Source organism: Lycorma delicatula, chromosome 8, assembly GCF_047948215.1.
Source record: "Lycorma delicatula isolate Av1 chromosome 8, ASM4794821v1, whole genome shotgun sequence".
Classification (NCBI taxonomy): Eukaryota; Metazoa; Arthropoda; class Insecta; order Hemiptera; family Fulgoridae; genus Lycorma; species Lycorma delicatula.
Window position 1 is genome coordinate 71,581,383 of NC_134462.1, and position 16,148 is coordinate 71,597,530.

A 16,148-nucleotide genomic window follows, 5' to 3' on the forward strand; every position below is an offset into this window, starting at 1 on the left:
TTCACCGACCGGGACGTTTCGGCAACAGGGTGGACACTGGGACAACACTCTAAAAATGGGACTATCCCGTTCAAACCGGGCCGTATAGCAAGTCTACTTATATTACACATTACATATTAACATTATCTCTTCTGTTTTTTTTTTTTTTTTGTTATTGAAATAAAATTTGAATCTTTATACCTACTATAATTTGTAGAAAAAGGAGAATTATTATGTTGGTGGAGGGAGGGGTAGCAGTCGATTTGATCCGTTAAGTACCGCTGTTTTCTGTTGCTATTTTGTACGTTAATTATTACACTTAGTGTAAATATCACTTTTGTTATTAATAAGTTTTATATGATCTGTATATCTAGCGTTAATTAAGTTCTCTTAATATACGTACGATTCGTCAGTTCAAGGAATGTGAAAACAAATTTACAATACAGTAGTAAATGGATTTCCCATAATTCTTTACAATTATTTTAAAACTTTGCTAATATAGAGAAAAAGTCAGCTGTAACATTGTTAAAAAGTACCTCTAGTCCAAGGTTATGTTTGTATTAATTATTAACTGAATACGTACATTAAATGATTTTTCTTCCTTCGTGTTAAAAGTTTCAGGAAAAAGTTTGCTAATATTTCGTATAAAATTCCACAATTAACAGAATGCAGATGCAATTGATTTTGCTGGTTTAAAATCTTAACGACTTATTAAGATAATTATACATCTTTCCTAAAGAAAATGTTTTTCGTATTTGTAAACCGATGCGTCAAATTAGTAAGTAAATATGTTATGATTATGAAAATAATTTTAAATAATTGATGTAAGAAATGCAGCTTTAAAAGCCTCATCTTGTTTTTTATTGCTTCTCTTCTTTATAGATAAATGTATAACGAAATAGATGTGTTTAAAATGTTAAGAAAGTGTTCGTTAATTGTTTTTATTTCTGCACAAGCAAACTCATTGCCATCCATGTGTATATTAAAATTGTTTTTAATATATGTGAATGTTGAATTTAATTGTTTTTGTACATTTTTATCCAAATATGTTGAAATAAATAATTCTACCTTATTATAAGAAATATATGTCATAATATAATTCTGACAGTTTTTAGCTTTAAACAATATCCAACTGAAAAATATGACTAGTGGAATGTGACTAGCTCCATCAGATTATACTTTTAAGGAAGAAATAATTATTTTATTTAAAAGCACCAATCTATTGAACGTTAGTTGCCTTAAAAAATAGTTTATTTACATACAGTCCTTTCAAAATGTTTATAACAGTGTGATAATTTTTTATGCGCTGAACAAGCATTTAAATCGGCCCATTTGTGCAAGTATCACAAATTTTGCACCACGAGCACAACATTATTTATTAGTATTTCAAAGATTAAATAAAAATAATTGTTATGCGAATAGATTTGTAATATTATATTGTCATGTAGAGAACTATTTTTTTGTTTACGTGGTACTTGTGCATTATAACGGCGCCACCATCGTTAGGAGGTTAAAACCAGCGCTCCTGGGGGCGAGTTAAATAACTACATTCTACTTATGTGTTGTGTAAGATTAATGATTGAACCCATCGCGGATTCTTCGCAAATCAGCTGATTTCGAAGTTGAGAGTTCCAACGTTCAAATCCTAGTAAAGGCAGTTACTTTTGTACTGATTTGAATACTAGATCGTGTATACCGGGTTCTTTGGTGGTTGGGTTTCAATTAACCACACATCTCAGGAATGGTCAAACTGAAACTGTACAAGACTACATTTCATCCTCTGAAGTAATATCTGATAAGTAATTCCCGCAGCTAAACAGGAAAAAAAGATTTTATTTATATTTATTTCCCAGCCATAGTGAAGCCGTTATAATACATAAGTACCAATTTTTAGTAACCGCATTCAATTTTTAAATAAATAATTTAAAAATATTAATAATTATATAAACAGTTTGCTTTCAAATTAGAAAATTGAACTTTTTAACTTTGAAATTGTTCTACCAAAAGATCTTTTCAAAGCTCCTTTTAGTAGTATTGTTGTACATTATACTTTTGTTATAACGGTTAGGAAGACCCGTTAGTACACAGTTATGTAGTGTGTTTTTTCTTTATTATGTTTCATTTAATATTTTACGTTACATCATGTAATACACGCGCGCGCGCGCACACATACACACGCACACCTGTTGGCAGATAATTACATGGAATCTAATATAATTTAAGAGACCACCTATCCACACAAATAACATAGACAATATGTTACATGAAGTATAGACAATGAAAAACACATAATAAATATATGTAATACAAAAATATATTTCAATTAACATACAGAATTGCTGTCACTTCACACAAAATTTGTTTCAGGTAAAAGGTGTATAGTTTTTGTTTTTGAAACAAACTAATTGTATACAAATTTATCTACAGGTACAATGCCTTTCCACTTATACCTTATCCACTTGGTGTTCATCTTATTTATTAGTTTTCAGAAAATTATGAGGCAAAAAGACATCAGCCACAATATGCAGATTTTATTATAACCCATAAAACCTGATATCTCGATAGTATGAAATTTACAAACACAGTAAATTAGAAAAAAAGAACACAATATAGATTAAATATTTTATACACTGAAGGGTTTCTTTTAACCTCTTTAAGATGGGCCCCATTAATAATAGTCCCATTACTACATTATTAATGTAGTAATAATAATTAATGTAGTATTAATAATTAATGTAGTAATAGTGTACATTATTAATGTAGTACTTACTACATTATTAATGTAGTAAGTAGAGACTTACTACATTAAAGGAGCTGCATAATTAGCTATGAAAAATAATTTAAAAGAATATCTTTATAAATTGAAAGCAAGTGTTAATTAATAGTTTGTTATTTTTGAAGTCATTCATGAACTTGTTTAAGCAATTAATATAAGGAAAAATTATTTATAAAAGAAAAATCAAGAAACAATATTCTTCATTACAAATCTTGTACAAATTTACTGACCAACCTAGGTAGTAGTGGTAAATTTAGTTTTTTTGGTACTTCTGGAATTATGTTTTCTGAATTGCTGTTGTTTATTTTGCACTCTTTTTATCAACAAATCAATTCTTAATTTGCAAATTTTAGATGACTGAAATACTTTGGTATAAACTTTTCAATACATTTGAACAGGGAGATGAAAAATGTTCAACCATATGTGTAACCTACCTGGTTGACCTGGAACATTTTGTTTTTCCAATGTGAGTTTGCAGAACATTTTTTTTCTTTGAGCCAGTTAATAGATCATCTCACTGTTAAAACTTAATTAGATAAAAGTGAAAATTACAGACTTTCAACCAGCAAATTGTTTTGCCTGAGGATAGAAACATAGCACTGAATATAATTATATTTCACTATGTAAAAAATATTATTATATTAAGAATATAGTGAAATATTATTGACATGAATATTATCCACAAATAACCTTTTTACTTGTCCAAACTTTCAGAATGTATTCAGAATTATTTGAAAATTTGGTAATATATGCAGCTACTTAAAATCATTTATGAATAATTTATTTTAATATTTGTATTTGGATGAATTCCATCAAAGTGCTCAGTACATGTTTCTTATCTTATTTAATATATAATTGTAAGTTGTATAATGAATGTGCATATAATATGCACATTGTATGTGCATATGTATGTGATAATATTTAAATTCCTGATAATGATGAGTTCACTCATTTTTTTGCTTCATCTTAGCGTTATGATTACTCTGGAGAATGATGAAATTGTGCCACTGCTTTAGATTGATGTTATGATGTTGATACTCCTGAAATGAACATTACACTTTATGTAAATAAGACTATCAAGTGTCTTAAACCCAAAAGATCTTTGGGACCCGATAATATTCTGCCTTATATAATTAAAGCTGTGCAAGTATTCTTAGCCTCTCTACACTATATTTTTAATCTTGTCACAGAAGCAAAGCAAATTTCTAACTAAATGAAAACTTGCTAGAATTACTCCCGCACATAAATCAGGTGATGTTAATATCTCAAATTACAGACCAGTATCTGTGTAATTAATTGTTTGGCAAAGATATTTGAATCTTATCATTTATGGAAAAGTATTTTATTTCAGATTCTCAACGTGGCTTCCGTCCGAATTACTCTACAATAACTAATTTTGTTACATCTAAATCTAATAATATATCTTATAATTTGGATTGTGAATTTCATATAGATGCAGTTCAGCTTCTATAAAAAGGCATTTGACAGTGCTGATCACTAAATATTATTAAAAAAAAAATGTATTATTTTGGGTTCTACATTAATTATATAAGATAATTTTGGACTTACTTAAGAAGTCATAGTAATTTTGTATTATTTGGAGAGGCTGTAGGTCAGATATGTTTTGTAATACTTGAGTTCCTCAATGAAGTAACCTAGAAACTTTTATTTATATTATTAGTCAACAATTTCCCTAGTTGTCTCAGATATTCTAGATGTTTGATGTATGTGGATGATTTTAAAATTGTATCACTTTATACTTTCTAATGATGATTGCATTTTGCTCCTGCAGGATCTTGATATGATTTTAAGGTGTAGTCATAAGAATTGAGTTAAGAAATTTAAATACATAAATAATATTAACCAGGAAATTTAATATTATCAAATCAATTACTCTATAAATGATATAAATTTGGTAAGAGTATTGTGATGAAAGACCATGCAGAATAAATTTCTAAGATTCTTATATTACAAGAAATTCAAAAACTTTTCACACAAAAGATATCACACTCAGAATTTGATAGAAATATTTAATATCGAATCCTTAAAAGTAAGGTAAGAAGTTGCCTGACTGAAACTTTTTAATAAATGTATGAATCACTTTGTGGACATTCTGACACTGCTGGAGCATGTTCTTCTTTGTGCCTCTAAATAGACAAATACCCAATATGTGTTCACTATTCCAAGAAGTAATATGGTCCATCATTCTACACCTACACCTCTTAAGGGTTTTGTCTTATTTAATAGATTAAATCTGATTATTTAATCATGTATTTTTAATTTTATGTATAATTTAGTTAGTATAGTTAGTTGCAATTTAAATTTAGCTGAAAAATTTACGGAATGTCAATAAAGTTTCTATGGAGCAATCTGTTAGCCTTTGTATTATTGTTAAATGAATAAATAATTTTTTTTTTTTTTGAGGAATGTACTAACAAAACAATTTTTCAATGTTAACAAACTGGATGTATGCATTTATTAGGCAAGTAAACTAACAAAATAGATTATCTACTTGGTGTAGAGTATTTGGTAACACTGGTTGTTGAATTTGAATGTACACTTTATAACAGTTTTTGCTACAGTGGCAAAGTGGCAATGAACATGGTTTTGAACAATTGTAAGCATGGGCAAATGTGTCTACCTTTAATAATTTTGAAATTTTTCCTTTTTTAAGTAATTTTATAGTCTGTCTGAAACTAGAGGAGACACAATGCTTGTAATTTGAATTCAAAATATTATACAATTACTTTGAGCTTTGTGAATAAACCATTTCTGAACAAATGGCAGACTATTACATGTAGTTAAAGCACAGAAGCTTTAATATCTTAAAATTTATTTAGTTATTTTTTTCAGGTGTGAACTTTTTATGACTTATTGTTGTTTGATGTAAATGCTTTTTTGAAGCAGAAAAACATATTTATTTAATTTTTGTAAACTTTTTTAAGTGTAAATGGCAAGCGATTATGAACCAAGTGAGCACAGAGAGCTTAAACACCCAACAAAGTAAGTAGTACCTAATATTTATTTATTATGTTGCAATAAAAGGTGGATGGAAATTCTCAATTCAACCTTTTTTTATGTTTTTATACAGGAAGTTCTTTTGATCCCTTGTAAGTTATTCTATTTGAAGATTTGTTAAACAAAAAATCACTTTGTCCAAATAAACTTGTTAATTTTCAATATTTTATTGTCAGCAGCTATGTGTTTCTTCATAATGATTTATAACCTGAGTCACTCTGATATTCAAAGTACTTTCATGAGACAATTCAATTGTACTTTCAAGTTTATTGGAAAAATTAGGATAAAATAATAATTCATATAACTGCATTCCAGACAGGCTAGATTATATTCAATAGTGCTCTCATTTATTTTGTTTCTCTGGATTCCTTAATCTCACATTTATCAAGATTAAATAAATAAATATTTCTATACTTTATGGTTGTTAGCAGACTTTCCTACAACTGCATTCATTCTCTTTTTTTTTTATAAAGTCATATTTTTCTTATCTTCTGTTTCTTGAACAGTATCTTTACATAGTGTATGTTTACGTAGTTTATATTTTTTAGGCTTACTCTAATTTTAAATCAAAATTCTACTAAAAAAAGGCCGACTTTAAATAAAACCATTCTAAATTAAATAAAAAAATATACCTTTTCAACCTTAAATTAAAAGCCAAAAATAAATTTTTAAGCGTTCCTTTAAAGCGTTCCTCATCTACAACATCAGACATTCTGTGTCTTTTATTGACATTTCATACTTGTACTAATTGTTTGACTAGTAAAGGAGTGCTGTAAGACTTAAAAAAGTCAAAAATCTCTGAACCCAGGTATTCTGAATGGATTGTAACAAAAGTATATGGAATATGTTCCTAAGACCCATTAGAAGAAAGTTTACGTATTAAAAATTTCCACTTTTTAGTTTATAATAAAATTTGTAGCAATATATGAAAAAAATGAGTAACAAAACATACTACCCAACAGTGTTTACTTAATTTCATTAATATGGGTTTTCTCAGAATTGAGAATTAAATTTCCATGTTTGTAATTCATTTCACTTATTTGTTTTACCAGTCGAAAAAAGCTAAAGGCATGTAGCAGTTTTATAATTGTATTGTTCACTGGAAAGAATAGTTGATCAATTTACGATGTCGTAAGAAAAGTGTAAACGTTGATAATTTTACACAATTATATGATGGAATATTTAGATTTTATTAAAGAATCGTGAGGTGGATGACTTAGTAACTCAAAATTTTCCTTCAGGTTCCTAACGGAGTCCGACTTACTGATCGATCACTAGTCTCTGTAAATATACGAGAGGTGGATCAAAAAGTAAGTTCACTCTTGCGTGTTCATGAACTGAAAATGATATATTAATGTATTGTGGTGGCAGTATTGGTTATGTTGTCTTTACGCTCTTCCAGCAGCAATTCTGCACGACATTCAGTATGTACGTAGTATTGTTGGCGATATGATGTTGTCCTGTAGAGGTTTCATCCAACATAGAAGTGTGTTCAGTGTTCGATTTTTGTGGACAAAAAATTGTAGTGAAATTCATCGCCAAGTTGTTGATATATATGGTGAGAATGCAGTGTTGCACGATGATCACAAAAAGTGCCTAACTTTCAAAAATGGAAAAACAAATGTGAGTGACGAACTGCGTGTCAGGCGTCCTTCAACTACAAACTCGAGGGTAATGCAGAACGCGTGAATGAAATGATCTTGAGTAATCGGCTCATTAAAATTAGAGAGATTGCAAGTGAACTTAACATCAGTTATGGTAGTGCGTTTGTGATTATTCATGATCAGCTTGATTACTGTAATGCTTGATTAAGATTTTTTCCTTAGCAAACTGATTGCTTTCATTTACTATTGCTGTAATTAAATTGTCTGTAAAAAATTAAAAATACTCAAGTTCTGACTGTGGCCTAGAGCACAAGGTGGTTGAAAACCACTATTATTTACATAAATACATCCATTCCCTCCAACCATCTTCTTCATTTGCCACTTCATTGTCATTTCCTCCGTCATCATTCTCATTATAACTAATTTTCAACACTTTGGTCTATTGATAAATTATCATTACCAAATTCAACTCATACCTCACATTCAAATTATTCGCATTCACTAGAGTCAACATCACTCAAGAGCTGAATCACTAGAATAATCAATTTCTACATTTTCTAGTTTTTCTTATATTGTCCAATTTCAAAAGAAAATTGAATGTATCACTCATATTGGAAACATATAACCACACATAACATGCACAAACAGCACAATACCAGACAACTAGTCTAGTGTAGAAAGGAGAATAACGAACATTAATAGTTCATATAAGAACATTAATAGTAAAACTGTTTATTACTAAGCATTGCCAACCTATAAAACATAACTTCATATAGTTCAACATTTCCCCACAAAGTTTCACCACCAAGCAGAGAGAATACAATTATTTACACAAAATAAAAAAAAAGTCCGTAGAATTGCGAGCTCTGCTGAATATCCGAGCAGAACAGGAAACCATAGCAGTCAGCAGTGCTGGCCGTTCGACCTGAGAAAACAATCCAATCTAAAACAACTAAGAGGTGGTGCAAGAGTGGCAGTGGGTCAGCCTGCTGGCCACTGCCACTTTTAGCTTTTATGCAGACCATATTTATTTTTTAAATTGGAACTTATTTTTTACAATACACCTAATTTTTATTTATTAGTTTATTTGGAAGTACATTCTGCTATCATTTTTTAAATTTCCTTTGAATGTAGTCCTTAGACCTTCCACAGTTTTTTATATTAAATCTTATTACTTATTTATTTTTATTGTTTCCTCAGTTATATTTTTCAGGTAAAATTTTTTTAGCTTATGTCTGAAGTTTTATATGTAAATAAATTATATAATGCATATATAATTTTTTTAAACTAAATTTATATTAAATTTTATTTAACATTTTTCTATATCTTTGAACTAAACTATTTATGAAAAAAAATTAATTATAAACTAATTGTAAATGGCACTAGGAAAGATTTGCAATACAGTTATTTTTTATAATTTTTCAAAATAACTTCTCCATTCTTTGAAACCTTGCCATGTTTTGTTGGAGATCTCAACACACTCATTGTCCCAAGCTCTGAGTGATCATAATCACTTGTAAAATGCCTCCTTTTCAGTCTTTCTTAAACTGGGGGAACAGTATGAAGTCACATGAAGCAAGGTCAGGAATGTAGGTCAAAGGTGCGCTAATATTTCAATGCTGGTCAAATACTTGAAGCAAACTTATGAGTGGTGGGCTGGAGGTTATTATGGTGAAGATCCATATATTTATCCATGAATTTGGGCTAAGCTTCTTGAGGGCTGACACTTTAGGCAGGCCCTACTATTTTTCCATTTCCCTGTAACTGTTTTCTGAATTACCAACACAACTCAGCTTAAAATTCCTCACATTAAAAAATACAGCCACCATTCTCTTGTTCAATGATCTGGATTTTCAAATATCCACGGAGTCTCCTCATCTTCAAACATGACACATGTTGTTCAAAGTCTTGATCGGGACATCATAATAGCATAGTCACGTTTTGTAATGGTCATAATACTACTCATATAGGGAGATTTCCCATTTTCAAACTTTTTCAGCATTTCACAGCATCATGAAACATGACATACCGTCAGTCAAGCAATGTGGTGATCCAAAGAGTATAAAGCTTTCTAACTTGAAGGTGATCTCACAGAATAGCAGGAACTGCTGAATCATAAATGCTCGAGGATATCTCTATTTGGTGATGAGTCACATGCCTGTTTGTTTAAAGCATTTTACATACTGCAGCACTGTTTCTTGTTGCTGCAGACAAAGACTATAGACGACTTTATCTTCATGTGTCCTCAAGGCTAAACAAAATCTTTTGTTTCAAACTCTTGGTACTACTTTAATATTGTACAATGAGCACAATACTCTCAGACAGGAATCATTTCCTGTAAGCATTGATCAACACTTAACCCACTTGCAAACTGCATGGTATTCAGTTTTTGACCATGACAACATCACTATCTCTTTTCATTAACACAGATAAAAAGTAAATAACACAGAGAAGTAATTAGAGCAGCTGCAATGTAGCTTGGAATCTGTTGTAAAACTTGTAACCACCTATGATGATTTTTTCCATCATATTGCAATACTTCCTATAAGATTGGAAAAGTGACAGTTATAAAGTAATAATATTTTCAGAAAACTACACCAAAGATATGTAGCTTGAATTATAAAAAAAGAGCAGAATAAGGTTGGGATAATCACAGGTTATATCAGTCAGATCTTTTGCAAAACTGTATAATTGCTAAAATGTATGAAAAGTTAAAATCTTAATAATAAATGCCTTGATATTTCCATTGCTAGAACAAAAAATACAAATATGATGGTAGTTGTATGATTGTTTAGTTAAAAGATAAATAAACTAACTTTTTGTGTTAATAAGTATATCAAAAAAAGTTAATAAGAAATTAGATAATATATACAAATTGTATTAAAAAGTTTGTTCAGTATTTCAGTAGTTTACTTCTGTTATGATTATGTAAATGAAGATTTCTATTAATATAGATTTGGAAATACCATTTTATCTATATGTCCATTATTGTGTGTTTTAATAAAAATTCTTATCTCCAGATTGGATTGAGCTATTTTAATGACTTTTGGCATATTTTTAATTCTTTACAAAGTAAATTAATATGGAAATTTTCAAATTTCCATGTGACCATGTTAATTTTTTACTTCATGATAGTTCAAGACCTACATCATTAATTACAATGTAATTGTTTACTGGCTAAAATTTTAAGTATTTTTTTATGAATTTAATGATACCTTGCTTATTCAAATTTGACTTCAAAGCCCAAATAATAGGAAAAACATTACCATGACTCTGTTCGCAAAATTGGAAGTAGTATGTCAATTTTAATTTTCTCCACTACATGATAATATAGTTAATATCACTTGATAGTTGATGCTTAACCATCATTAAACCAGTGATGTTCAGCAACTTTTTAACACAGTACAAATTAAGAATTATTGAAAAACAATATTTGTTAGTTATCTAATATTAATTAAATAAATTACAAAATAAAAAAAATTATTTAAGTTATCTAAAATTACAAAATAAAAACTTTAAACACAGAGTTTCAAACATTTCATAATTTAACTGTTTGTATGGAATAACCAGAGTAGATGCTCAGTATGCTGCCTCCCTCCACTTACATCAACACAGCAGCTAGCCTTTTTTTTTCAAAACAGTTACCTTAGCTCTCATTTTCATCCCGAATTTTTATTGGTATGGCATTCACTATACTTTGTAAATGCTCCCATAGGTAAAAGTCCAATGAATTAAATCTGGTGAGCAGTAGAGACACTGTTCAAGAAAATGATTATTCAGGAACTTCATAGATTGCTCCATCACTGGCCATAAGTTAAGTTTCCTCTATGAAAAAATTACACAATTGCGAAATCCACTTTCTGATTAAAGAGGTTTGTGGTAATGTTATGATAAATAAAAAAATGCAAAAATTTAGAATATTTAATTGATGGGGAAATATCCTCAGTGATGAAGAAATTGTGCAATTTTATCAGGCAAGATCATTTTTTGACATCTATGAAAAAATTGTCTTATTTTTCACATTTCTCATACTTAATAATTAAAATTGTTACTGTTCTATTTGGTTACATAAAATATGTCTAGAAGATGGGTTTCATCTAAGCTTACTAATCAACAAAAAACAATTTATTATGGGTCCCACACTTTTATGTTTGATAGACTATGAAGTGGAAGGAGATGCTTAAATTTTAATGAGCTGTAGTGAAGTTTCTCTTAGATTAAGGTTTGGTTGTGTACTCTGTGCTAGGTGGACAGCTCTAACATGAATGGATCCTATCCATTACAGCTTTTTTCTCCAACTGTGTGCATTTTGATCTCACACTGTAATCAGATTTTTAACAGAAAGCAGCAAGCCTTCTCTTAAGCAATTAATCTTTCTCTCTGAATCAACTAATCACAATGTTTAAGGATATATAAAGTATCAACTTCAAGATCCTCTTACAGTCTCATTTATGGTTGTGGGTACTTAGAATCTTATTTATGGTACTGTTGAACTTTTACCATAATCACCATTCCTCGGATCCATAATACATCAATTCATGGATAACTAGTGATATATTTTTGTGGTTGTGATGCCTGTAATATTGAAGTACTCTTCAATTACTACTGGCCATTGTTCTACACACTGTAATTTCAGATGTACATCCTTTTTTCTGATCATAACATATGTTTCCATTGAATTCTTAGTAACAGAGGAATCACAAGCAATGAACAAGGGAAACATGCATCTCCATCCTGACCTCCAATTGACTCTTAGGCAATAAGCATTACTGGGGATATCTATTCTCGCTGGACTGATTGTTCTCCAAACAACTAGCCCTATCTTTATAGCAAACAACACAACTCAAAATAGAGGAAAGCTTTTGACAGTCCTGTAATGGGTATACAATAACAAAACATTAGAATTGGAATGAAAATATTCAAAGCAACTATTTAGAAAAATACTTTAATTTTGTCAGGAAAATTTTACTTTCTGTATAATCCTCAAGTATATTAAATGGTATTCCAGACAAAAAACACTACCGTAATAAAACCTTGCCAAACAATTTTATAGGTATAGCACTTATTACCATACAGATTTATCTCTTGTGTAGCTGGTAAAAAGATTAAATAGACAAGTTATTCCCAACAAATAATTTAAATTCAATAATGATTTTCCATCCTTTTGTGGAAGTATTTTTATGGTAAATTATATATACAAGCAGTTTAGCTGAACAGTATAAATATATTACCATCCTAAGGTTTGGGTGATAATTAAAAAATTTACTAAGTGCTGGTCAATTAATGGATGTGAATGACTTGATGGAAACGTATTAGAAATTTTTATTTATTTTTGCAGCTGACAGTTTTATAACAATATAATTTTTATTATAAAAGAATTTTTGCTTATGGTTTAAATTGAACTATTTATTTATATAAGTGCCTATATAGCAAAAAAAAAAATCTGCTGTATGTGTGAACTAATTGATTTAACTTTTGACCAATGTGATAATGTATTTACAAGTTTCAAAGTGGTTTTCCAGTGGTATATACATAAGAGTATAGTTATGAATTAAATTTTTGATTTATTCAACATACTCACAGGTTTTCTGTTAATAAATATTTTAGTGCCACAATTTCCGGTCAACAGATTTAATTATATGTTAATAAATAGATTTAATTCTAACATTACACACTGTTAGAACATAAGATTTAGACTATAACATTGACCATGAAATGTTATAGGTTGTTGTAACCAGGTCATTGTCTGCACTGGTCTAGTGATTATATAAATGTGCTGTTTGCTGTGTTCAAATCTGTGCAGTATTTTTCTTAATGGGATCATTCTAGTTTCTTTCTTATGATAAGAAACATGAATGTATTACAAATAATAAGCCGATTTTGATGAAGCAATGAGTGTGTAAATTTTGAAGATGAATTAGTAAATGATGAAATAAATATTTTAATTTTGTTCCAGAGTACATTCCATAATTTGATTTTTTAAAGAGGTGGAGGAACCCCATTAACGGGCACCTAAGCAGTGTTGGGCTCGCTAACAGGTTCCGCCAGTTACAACCAAGGGCGTATGTATACGCCCTTGGTTGCAATAAAAAAAAAAAAACCAAAAAAAAAAAAAAAAACTATAATCAAATAAAAAAAATAACTCTAAAATAAAATCCTTAGAGTAAAATCCAGAAAAAAAGGGAAACCCACATAAACAAATTAAAGAAATAAAAAATGCTGAACTCACATAGGGACATTGCCTTACCAACCCACCTATAAATCGAATATCTTGACTACCTAAAAAACAATGAATAAAAATCCCAGAACACAAAAAAAGTAACGACTTAAATAAGGCATGAATCAACAAATGAATAAAACAAAGAGTTAAAGAACCTAAAGAAAGAGTAAAAAATATAAATCCTAATTGTCTAAGAGTAGAAAAGGCAATAATCTTTTTCAAATCATTTTCTAAACAAGCAGCAAATCCAGATAAAACTATTGTAACCAAAGAAATAATTATTAAAAAATAAGTATCACAAAATAAAATAAAATAATTAAACCGAATAATTAAATAAACACCAGAAGTTCAAATTAATGAGATTAATTTTAATCTCATAGTTAGTCATGTCATAGGTTAGTTTTTTTTTTGTTTTTTTTTAAAAAGTTTTTTTTGTGTCTTTCTTTTTTTTATTTGATTTTCTTTAATTTAGTTAATTGTACAGTATTGGATGAATAAATTTTATTTTAGAATAAAATTTTTTTAGTACCTTTTGTATCAGGGTTAATTAATTTTTTTAATTTTTTTTTTTCCCCGAATAGTGAAGATCTATCTTAATCTGTATTTTATTGTGGAATAATTATTTATAAGTTTGGGATTGTTTCGATATGAAATTCATTTCTTTTTATATCTGGTTATCTGGTAAATTGATTTAATCGAGAATTTCTTTTTGTTAATTTTTTTTTTTTTTTCATTTTGAAATTTTATATTAAGGTGGATAAGCTCTTTTTTTATATATAATTTATTTTTTTTATTTTTCTTGTTGGATTAGAATCTTTCATCATTTAAAGTTCGTTGTAGATTTATTTATTTTTTGCAATCTTTTTTTTTTTTTTTCTTAATGTTACTGATAAGTTATTAACTACTTTGCATGGAAATTTGCGATTACCCGTTAAAATATATATATGTATTTGGAAAGTAAAACTATATAAAGTAACTAGAAATGTTAAAGTTTTTGAAATTTAATAAGGACTAAATAGTTATTGTGCTTCCTGTATTGTACGAGGGGACGATCAGAAAGTAAGTTTCACCCCTCTATGAAACAAACGCATATTTATAACACAATTTTTTTTTTTAACTTTTATCGATTTTTCGACATAATCACAGAGTTATTCTAAACACTTCATACCCTGAGACAAGTTTTTCAATTCCATTCTCACAAAAATTTCATCCAATTTTCTTCAACCATTTCAGGAACCAAAATCTGTAATCATGAAGTTGTAAAAAAATTTTTATTATGTTGTTCAAAGTTCAAAATTTTTTTTTTAATTTTAATATATGTAAAATTCAGAGATTTGTTATGCTGGTTGATTAGCATTTAAAAGAGAAAAAATGAGGTATCTTGTTATTTTAAACTGAAAATCTCTCTACTTATTTTGTTTCATCTTTTCATATTCCTCACCTACCACCTTGCCTTAACCAGTTTTAAAAGCCCGCAGTTATCAAATAAAAGTTTATATATACTGTAGCAACTTGATATTGTTTGCTTAACAAATTAGATTCGTCTACATTCCTTGGTCAGTCAATGATTATCATTTACAGTAGAAATTTTATATAAACCATATAATATCATATAGTTAAATAAATATAGCATGCTTATAAATTTATTATATATTATACATCTATATAATTACACTTATAGCAATTGATATATTTTTATTTTTTACATTAGTTATTGTGAGACAATGATACACTATCTAAAAGCAAGTATTGGAACAGGAATATTAGCAATGCCTACTGCTTTTGAAAAAAGTGGATATGTTCTTGGAATTATAGGAACTATTATTCTTGGATTGCTGGCTCTTTATAGTGTGACAATTCTGGTAATATATATATATATATATTTTTTTTCTAAATACTTGTAAAATTAATTTACTATTATGAAATCTGTAACAATATTTTAATTATTAATTTAATATTTTTACTTTTTTAATTTATTATATTGTTATATGTAAATGGTAAGTGTTGAAGTAAACTTCGTCAGGATTTACTTGGCCTCTTTAATGTTTAGACACACGAGTCCAAACCTCTTAGCATCTTTAATCTTTGGACCACATTAACAAACAAATTAATTGCTCAGTTGTTAGACATAATAAACATATACACAGAGTTTGAAGTAAAATTGTAACACAATATGTATTGTTCAAGATATTCAGTTTTATTTTTTTTTAAATATTTAATTTTATAAAATAATATTTTTAAAGTTGTTCTTTTTAATTAATGTTTTTCTATAGACTACTACAGTCATTAGTCCTTTTCTGAAATAAAAATATCTGATGTGGACACCACATGACTCTTTTTTTCTTTTTTATTGTATTTTTTTTAACCACACCAGGTCAACCAAACCACATGACTTACTTCCTTGTACGCCTATTAAATTACATATACACATTTTTTTTAAAATGAAAAATACATAAAATTTTATTTCATTAATAACATGATATTTTTTTTATAGTTATTATTTCATTATTATTTATTGTAATTTTTGTATACAGTCAGATGTTAATAATTA

The 16,148-nt window shown here is 28.4% G+C and overlaps 1 protein-coding gene across 3 annotated transcripts in view; it reads left to right on the forward strand.

Annotated features, from left to right (window-relative positions):
• The first annotated feature begins 547 nt into the window (after positions 1–547).
• The window catches only part of LOC142328810 (proton-coupled amino acid transporter-like protein acs), a 61,170-nt gene continuing 45,569 nt past the window's right edge, over positions 548–16,148 (forward strand). For 2 of the 3 annotated variants that reach the window (XM_075372856.1, XM_075372858.1), the window contains exons 1-3: positions 548–757; positions 5,609–5,758; positions 15,309–15,459. In XM_075372856.1, coding sequence (XP_075228971.1) covers positions 5,706–5,758; positions 15,309–15,459 — 204 coding nt within the window. In that variant the 5' untranslated portion in view covers positions 548–757; positions 5,609–5,705. The remainder of the gene's footprint in view (positions 758–5,608; positions 5,759–15,308; positions 15,460–16,148) is intronic. The other variant, XM_075372857.1, reaches the window with a different exon arrangement.